Source organism: Ruditapes philippinarum, unplaced genomic scaffold (assembly GCF_026571515.1).
Source record: "Ruditapes philippinarum isolate M1 unplaced genomic scaffold, ASM2657151v2 ctg5678_1_1_1_1, whole genome shotgun sequence".
NCBI lineage: Eukaryota > Metazoa > Mollusca > Bivalvia > Venerida > Veneridae > Ruditapes > Ruditapes philippinarum.
The window spans coordinates 40448-49563 of NW_026863884.1; the positions used below are offsets into that span (position 1 = coordinate 40448).

At 32.3% G+C, this 9116-nt stretch overlaps 1 protein-coding gene across 1 annotated transcript; it reads left to right on the forward strand.

The window, feature by feature from the left end:
• Positions 1-5951: 5951 nt before the first annotated feature.
• LOC132723647 (cerebellin-3-like) lies at positions 5952-8655 on the forward strand. The gene is made up of 4 exons (XM_060708408.1): positions 5952-6018; positions 7475-7540; positions 7793-7844; positions 8163-8655. The coding sequence occupies exons 2-4, from the start codon at positions 7514-7516 to the stop codon at positions 8570-8572; spliced, it is 489 nt and encodes a 162-aa protein (XP_060564391.1). The 5' UTR covers positions 5952-6018; positions 7475-7513; the 3' UTR covers positions 8573-8655.
• Positions 8656-9116: the final 461 nt, after the last annotated feature.

Consider the following 9116-nt stretch of genomic DNA (forward strand, 5'->3'; position numbering starts at 1 on the left):
AACATTCCTGTAAAGTTTCATGACTCTAGGTCAAATACTTTTTGAGTTACGTGCGACACAAAAGTGAACGGACGGACGGACGGAAGGACGGACGGAAGGACGGACGGACAGACGGACGGACGGACGGACGGACAAGGGTAAATCTAAATGCCCGCCACTAACGTGGGGGCACAAAAAACCACTTACCCCCCCCCCCCCCGAAAAAAAAGCTAAACAACAACAAAATGAAAAAAATCACGAATGTAAACTATGTTTAACTTGTATACGTTTTCGATATCGAATACCATTTTTTTGTACTTTCCCATGTACCTTTAAGACCAAATTATAATCCCAGGACATTATTTTCTTATATATCTTTTCATAAAATCGTTTTTAACATATTTGCAATAATATTAAACATTTTCTGCAAGTTCGACTTCTATAAGATATATAACAATTAGTCGTTTTCACTTTTCGACTTCTCATATTTAGCCCCAAGCGTCGCTCTAAGCACTCCTGCTCCTATATATCCAGTCATGCCAATCTTTGCGGCTCCAATCGCCGTAGGGACTGCAATAGGGGCCACAACTCTCCCGCAACTCCTCCCGCGATGGCGTATAGCACATCTGCAGCTGGAAAAATATGATAAGTTTGTTTGACAGATAAATGCGTTGTCATTTATATTGTGCAATCACTACTGTGATGTGTTTCCTTTCCTGTATTATTACTTTAATCAACTTTAAACGGACCGTTAAGAATCCTTTTACTTAAATACAACAACAACAAACGAAAAAAAATTAATAAGCATAAAGCCTATTTACGTACCACTGGCCGGCTGAAGAACCAAGCATGCAATGAGAACGTAGATTACTGGTTTGTAAGCCATTTTCCTGGGGAAAAAAGGTTTCAAGGTTGATGGTCTAAATTAAAACATATGTTCCATAGGCACTTGGTTTCGGGATAAAAAGCCTTTTAGAGGTTTGTAGAACTCAAATTTGATTGAATGTAGCGATTTTTTTTAACGTAGATGTCTCTTTCCTAAAACCGTCATTTTTCCGATATTACTAGTAATATCGGGAAAATGACGGTTTTAGAAAAGAGACATCTACGTTAAAAAAATTGTAACATTTAATTATATTTGAGTTCTACAAACCTCTCAAAGGGTTATTTTATCCCGAAACCAAGTACCTATGATATGTTCTGCTATTGAAAAAACGGAATAGAATTATCTCCCTTTTTGTGAACTGTATGAATGAATAAAAAACGTGCCGAATACTACTACAACGAATACAAATGTTGCTGCAATAGAAGCAAATAAATAAATAAATAAATAAATAAAAACAAAACAAAAAAAACCAAACAAATGCGCTCATTACAGATACCTTACCAAATCATTCCCAAGCAAAGGTCATGTTATATTTATATTAAGTACTAATGTACATTATTCCGACTATTCTGTTGCTTTTTTTTACTTATGCACTGTCCATCAAGAGGGTCAGATATAAGATAAATAAAATATGCGTTCACTTATGCCTACCTGGTTAGGAAAGTAATTCCAACACAAACAATACTTGTAATATGACATGACAGTAGTGCAACATTGTTCTGTTTGTGTCATTACTGTAGTCAGTAATAAAAGATGATAAAAAAATATCAAAGTATGTACATTTTCTTTTTCACCTATAATGTAACTGATTTTCTACAATTATCAGCAACTAATCATGGTAAGAAATATAAAAAACATTATGTAAATAAGCCAAAACAAAAACTTTCACCGACTTAATTTTTCAAAAAAAGTCCGTTTGCATGATATAATAAGGTAGACAAATCGAATACACTCATAAGGCGAAGGAAGACTACGCATTAGTTTCCCTTACATAAGTTCACATCTACCTGCATTTTCAAGAGCGCGTGCGATATGCTTTTGTTCGTATAGCAATGGGAAAAATTAAGACTTGATTTTGTGCTTTTTTTTTTTTTGAAAAAATCACATTGTTTTCAAATTTTCAAATAAAAATTATAGCTTTTCTGATGTACAACATGTCACAGAGCTTTAAGGGATTAAAATAAACGTTTAACTGAAGTGATAGTGCCATGTTTGAATATCAAATTCTTTTTATAGTTATTTAATTTGATCTATACCTAATAAATAACGTACCAATGAGCCAGCCTATAGTCGATCGCGGGAACCAAATTCGGACAGGGAACAAGAGGTACGGACACAGCGGAAATATTTTTGCAAAACAGGCAAAACGTGTTCGACATGTAATTCATGAATATAATTAAAATTTCAGTTATAAAACAGATTAACAGATTGAAAAAAGGTACGTTTATTTTAAAATGTATCACAAATATTTGCAATAGGTTATTTTGAAGGATTCCGTGACTGACGATTGTTCTCTTTCACCTTGATTTTTTACTACATTTAGTGGTCCTATACGTAGATTCTAGGCGAATATGCAATCTTTAGTTTAATCAGGTAGTTTAATCTTCATAAATAAGAAAAGAAAACGTAACTAAGAATATACGAGGGTTGTCCGGAAAGTTCGTAGACACGACTATTAAATTACTATAAACAGTCATAATCATTATGAAGACTGTTCGCATCATTTGGAGGCGTCTTTGATATGCAGCATCAACATTTAACTTGTTATTTATTGTTATATCTTTATATACGTTGTCCTGCTTGTTTTCACTTTTTGGTATAAACACAAAGCCCTAATGTACACGAGTCTTTACACTATACACGTACCGTTATTGGTTTTATGCCTCAAAACACTTTCATTGCATTTAAAACTATAAAAAAACTAATAGTTACATTTAATAAATTTCATAAAAAACTAAATAGCGACATTTCATTAATAAACTGGGTTTTATATCGACTCCAGGTCTTATTTTGGTGTCCAAACAACTAAAATGAGTTTTATTAGCATGAAAATAGGTAACGTCATTGTGGCGAAATGGGAAGTACAATTTCTGTTTGCATGAGAAACCCCGCCTTCGGATCATCCGTACATCAATATTAAATCAACAAACATGACTATAAGTGGCAGTCCTAATTTAACGGTATATTTCCGCATTGTAACGGATGTTTTCATACAAATTTAATCTTTTTACGAGATGATTACTTTTACTGAACCCCAGGTTTAGTGCACCGTGAAGCTTAAACGGTAAAACTGTGTTTGCACAAGAAAATATCACATTTGCTGTGTTCCGGATAGCATATATAAAACTGTGACGTAGCGCATACACGAGCTCATTATAGTCTTCATTTGCATGTTAAAATTCGTATACGAACTTTAGTGTTACCGTGGGGTTTCCCGTTTAAAATCCTAATTTATGAACAATATTTGATGAGATTTACAACAATACTATTAAACAGGTTAATGAAACTGTAGAATGTTTGATTTTTAGGCCGACGGCAAAATATTTTTACATATTTATTTAATGTAACTTTAAACACTTCCAGGGTGGTGTTCTCAGTTTTGGATTTGGTTACACATTATATATAATTGTAGTGTCAATTAAATGGTTGGAATAACTGTGTTATGGAAATTTGTCACAAAATTTCATTTTATATAAATATCTACGAAATTAAACCGCTGTAGGTATTTTAGGGATAAACAAGGTATGACATAAAGACCACTTAACCTAAAAATATCATCTGGAGTAATAAAGACTTGAAATTGTTTAAAATAAAAGCTATTTTTATTAGAAAATTTGAAAACAATGTGATTTTGTTAAACCAAGACAAAAATGCACAAAAAAGTCTTAATTTTTCCCCATTGCTATATGAACAAATGCATATCTATTATATATACAAATATACATTGATACTTACACTCAACGATGTAAAAAGGTTATTGTCTTCCTTGTTTCTGCCTCTCATTAAACATAACAGTTTCTTTGAAAATGAACAGCAATTGAACAAAGGTGTTTCATATGATACCTTTGAGACAAGACTGTCAATTGTCATTATCTGATTTTGTACAATTGTGAGTTTGTCATAATAGCAACACATGCTACCAGGCATGTCCTAGATTATTCAATACCAAAATATGCATATGAAGTAGGCCTTTGAATAAAAGATGGGCCTTTGAATAAATGATTCATCCAAGGCACATCGAAAGACATAAACGTTATAGCTATAAAACAAAACATTTTAGAAAATTACAACATATGTTTCACGTATTGTATTACATAATACAAATTCTACACACGGCATTTATCTTAGCTTAAATATAGGTACTATTGTAAAACCCAGAATGTTATCTTATATACATAACTGTGTTCTTTTGTTTACTGCACGCACATGCTGAATACTGTTTTCATTTATATATCATTATTACAAATTGCTACATAAAATTTGTGAACATACATTTTCTTACTTTTCTTCTCTTTTTCTTCTCTCCACTGAGGTTTTTTGACATGACGGGACTGGAAATATTCTTTTAAGATTATTATTCCATTTGATTTAGATCTATTCTAATAAGTTATGTGCAAACAGATTAATAGCTCGCTCCGTTTATTCCATAATAATTATCAGAATTGTGAAAAATGACCCAAAATTGAAAAGTGTTTAAACGCTTTTCACTCAAATCGGATAGAGAATAGTACAAACATACGATTTTCAGTGTATTTCTTGTATATTTCTTAGTAATATTTTATTTATATTTCTGTATTAAGTGCACATGTTGATCTATGTAAAAATTATAATTTTATATGTTTGTAGCCTTATGAGCCTCAGTGGAGTGCCTATAATTTATTGCTAACACGTATATATTGTTGAAAGTAAATAAAGTATTGTTAAAAACAAATGTCTCATATATCTCATATTTAATTTCTTGGTCAGATTTGAAAAAGGAGACCCGACGTATATATATCAAACATGCTGTTGTTGCTGTCGACCATTTTGAAGTGCTTTTGCAAATGGCGTCACTAACGTTCCGTCATTTTTTTCTTTTACTTGTACAAATCTCGTATCCGCAGTCTTGCCTGCGCCTTCTGAAAACGAGTGGCCTGGTGCCCGAATAATTGTCCTTCAATATTTTTTCGTATGTATCTGAAAGAGCATTGATAATATATATTCGCAAAATTGAACATATGCACAACACTACCGTTTGTTTTAACAAACGTCAAATTTTATATTCAACGCTATGATACCTTCTGTTTAAAACTTGATATGAAGTACAGCTGAAATGCAATATTATTGTTTGATTTGCTGCGCCGGGTGTGTGTTACCATGGTTATTTCAGGAAACAAGCATTTAGCACAATTAGTTTAATAAACTAATGCTCAAATTGTAGAAAATTTTCACGATCGCTTTAATATGAATATTTTTGAAATTGAATAGATGGTGCAAGACTGTGAGTCCCATTAGTCTCTTACCAACTCTCGTATAAACATTCACTTTTGATTGAAACATCATGTATGCGATATGTACGTGTGAGTACATGTGTGGTAACTTATGTTCTTTTGTGGAGAATTCAACAATTATATAAATCACATGTCTAGCATTACAAACCATAGGCCTATATAATCTAAAAGCATAAATCTGTATGGGTTCGCATGTTTTTTCAGATAACATTATCCTGTGTATTTCTAACAACAGTTGTTCTTTGGAAACCGTATGACGCAACTAGGACAAATCATATCAATACATCAATTTGGCTGCTCCCTGAGAAACTATGTTACCATGTTACTAGAACATTTACAATCACATCTCCCGCGACAGATCGTCGTCCTACTTTGCAGAAACTATATGGTTATTTTCGGAATGATTTTAGAGATTTTTGCTCACGTGGTTTTACAAATTAAGCAACTGCTTACAAAATCTTATCTCAATCGAAACTCTTGTTCTTTTATGTTATTGTTATCAAACAAAGAATTAAGCAAATGAATCATATCTTCTGTTGCTTTGTCAGCCGATTTTGCTGTTGAAATGATGCAATATGTTACGAGGCAAACAGTATAAATTCAGCACCTAGTGTGCTACAGACAACAGGCGAATACAACGTAGAAGTCAAGTCAGTGATACACGTGAGTACAGAATAACATAATCTTATTTTCACTTTTCTTCTTAAACATTATTTACATTATATATTTGCTATATTTAATTAAAATGACTTTATGAGTAAAAGAGATCCATGTATTTGACAATTATTTAATTAGTTCTTTATACAAATTAGATCTTTCTTTTGTTTCGAAACAACTTTATGACATGTATGACCTAGTTGATTGTCTAGTGGGTTTATGTAATTATGTTTGGTTTGCAAATCATGGTCATGCAACTACATAATTAGGTAAAGAAGCAAGCGCTTGTTTTTGTTGAGTCTGTGGGTTGCAAGATTTTGATGTGGTCTGTTCAGTGGAAGATGTGTAATTTTGTGTTGAAGTTTAAGAGCAGTAAATTGGTCGTGCATTGTTCTTTTCGTTAAGTAATTTTTTTCATCAGAAGGCAAACAACGTTGATATTATGATACATTTATTACATTCCATGAAAACGTTTAAAAACATAAAAGATCTGATGACATGTTTGTTCATATTTCATAGTACCTTTCATGAAGCAAGCATAAAAAGTCTTCACAGAAGTTTGTTAGCAATCGTACCTATATTAATAACATACGAATGTTTGTAATATTTTTCTTGTTTAATTAGCAATACATGTTTAATAAGGCACTGATGACATAGAAATTACTGTTTCTCTCTCGCATGATGACTGACTACTCAAGAATTACTTTGTACAGATGTCGGATGAACACGTTCATCTTAATTATAATCAATGTTAGCAGTCATCATGTGGACATAACAATATTATTTCAGAACAGATAAGGTTTGTAATTGTGCTTGCATGATTTTATTGTGTTTACGGTATCTTGAAGTTAAGTAAAAAAAAAAACATCGCTTTCAGTGTCATAGACTCCTTCAAAACAACCTATAGTAACCATCTCTGTTACATTTTAAGACAAAGTTACACTGTATTCATAACAAAAACAAACGTTGTGCCTGTTTTGCTTAAGAAATATTGTCTGTTGCGCCAGAAAATCTCCGATCCGTAGTTTAGTCATATCAACGTAATAGTTGGTCCTTCATTTCAAACTTGACTTAAGGCATGTTCGATTTGGCAGTGCTTCCTAGAAGCACTTCGAGAGTCATTCGATTAAACATTACTTGTTCTATGAAGCAATCACGTGGTACAAAGATGACTAATTCCATAGTAGATTTTATAGAATTATATCTATTTGAAACGTGTTTATTAAGCTTCATGGAAAATCCCAGCTCATAAGTATACATGTCCATCGCTTGCGCGAATGAAGTTATAACTTCAGTTATCCACAGATAGTGTGTTCTCAAGGTTACTTACCAAGTTCATATAAACGTATTAAAAAGTGCTGAAAATATAAAGAAAGAAGTTAGATACACCAGATATGAATTTGGCACAAAACAGCATTTTATCATTTTGTGTTACCGTTAATTCTACTTTTTGTATTTTCAGTTAGTTCTTGCCTTCTGGGAAATTGCCAATCTGTAAAGCATGATGAAATCAATCGTTCCTTACTTGGTATGACTATTTTCCCGTGTAATTCGTGAGACAATAATCTGTTTAAAATAATCTATATTCTATTGAGCGTTGAATTCTGAAACAGAAATTCTTATATGCATTTTTACTAATTAAAGCTGTGATTAACAATTAAAATCCCCATAATATCACTAGAGCTATTGTCTTAGTAACAAGTAAAATATTTATCAAACAACCGTAACAAAGTTGAATAATGTTCATTTTTATAACATTACTCTATAAGTGATATTTCAGATCTGTGTGTTGCTGTTGGTTACTCTGGAAACAGCAGAATCACAGGAGTGTGGTAAATTTCAGCTTTATATTTTACAATAAATGCCTGACTAAACTTTCGAGTTTAACACTGTTATTTCACATTATTCAATAATTTGACGGATTGCATCATTGAGGTGATATTAATACAGTTTTATAACAGTAAAAGATATTTCCTCACGATATATGTAAAAAAGTGATTTCTTAAATTATATTATTTGCTACATACATTTTTACATAAACATTATTTGATTATAAGTATTTTATAGAATAATGTTATCCTATTCCTTGCGTTATTACTATAATAAACAGGTTTGACCTTTTCTTAAAATTCCCATGATTTTACTTTCAGTTATCAATGCAACACCGAAAGTAGCATTTAACGCATATTACAGTACGGGTAGTGGAAATTACGGGGTCAACCAATCTATCGTATTTCCTCTCGTGTTACTTAATGAAGGCGGTGGTTATAATGAAAGCACTGGGATCTTCACAGCCCCTGTATCTGGGATGTACCAATTCAGCATCAACATTTGTAATGCCGATGGAAAATATATGACTGCAGCTATTGTTCATGAAAATACTAGAATAACATCTACAACAACACACAGCGCGACGACAAGTATCTGCACTTCGGCAACGATTCCGGCAAGACTTACAACTGGTGAACGAGTGTATGTTCAGAGTACATTCAATAACCTAGTAATGCTTGCAAATGAGCACAGATATCCATCTTTCACTGGTGTTCTTATAAATGTTTGACAGTAATCAAAGTCATTAAATTCGACAAAAATCTGACACTTGTTAATTATAAATTACAGAAGGAATAAACTAATTCAATGATATTTTGCATTCTTTACTTTTATTTGTGTGTGCAAGTTGTTAAGATTTATTACTTTACCAGACTTGAACGACTCGCACTTCCCATCATATCCTATGAACAGACTCAACCCAACAGAGTCGGCCACATTAACAATTTTGACGTTTTGGACGTTCTTGAGAAAAAGTAAGAGATACAAAAAAGGAGGTTATGAAACCTGCATATCACAGATAAGATGAAAAAAGATAAATTTATAAAGCAGGCATACTGTCAAAGAATAAATGTAACCTTATATTCAATTTGTACCAAATATTTATTTATGACATCCGATTAAATATTTACCAGATAAGTTTCTCTTACCAGATAAGTTTCTCGTTAAGCCAAACAACTGATCGTGCATTGAATTAGGTGTCCTACTTTGTTAAAAAGTAGCAAATTCTCATAGAACCTGACCTATAGTTTTTACTTTATTTGCACTTCTAATTG

Excerpts from the sequence above, each read along its gene's own strand:
- LOC132723647 (XM_060708408.1), top strand. The coding sequence starts at position 7,514 with ATGATGAAATCAATCGTTCCTTACTTG. Across the intron at positions 7,541-7,792 it reads AATCAATCGTTCCTTACTTG|ATCTGTGTGTTGCTGTTGGT; the intron begins GTATGACTATTT and ends GTGATATTTCAG. Across the intron at positions 7,845-8,162 it reads AGCAGAATCACAGGAGTGTG|TTATCAATGCAACACCGAAA; the intron begins GTAAATTTCAGC and ends TTTTACTTTCAG.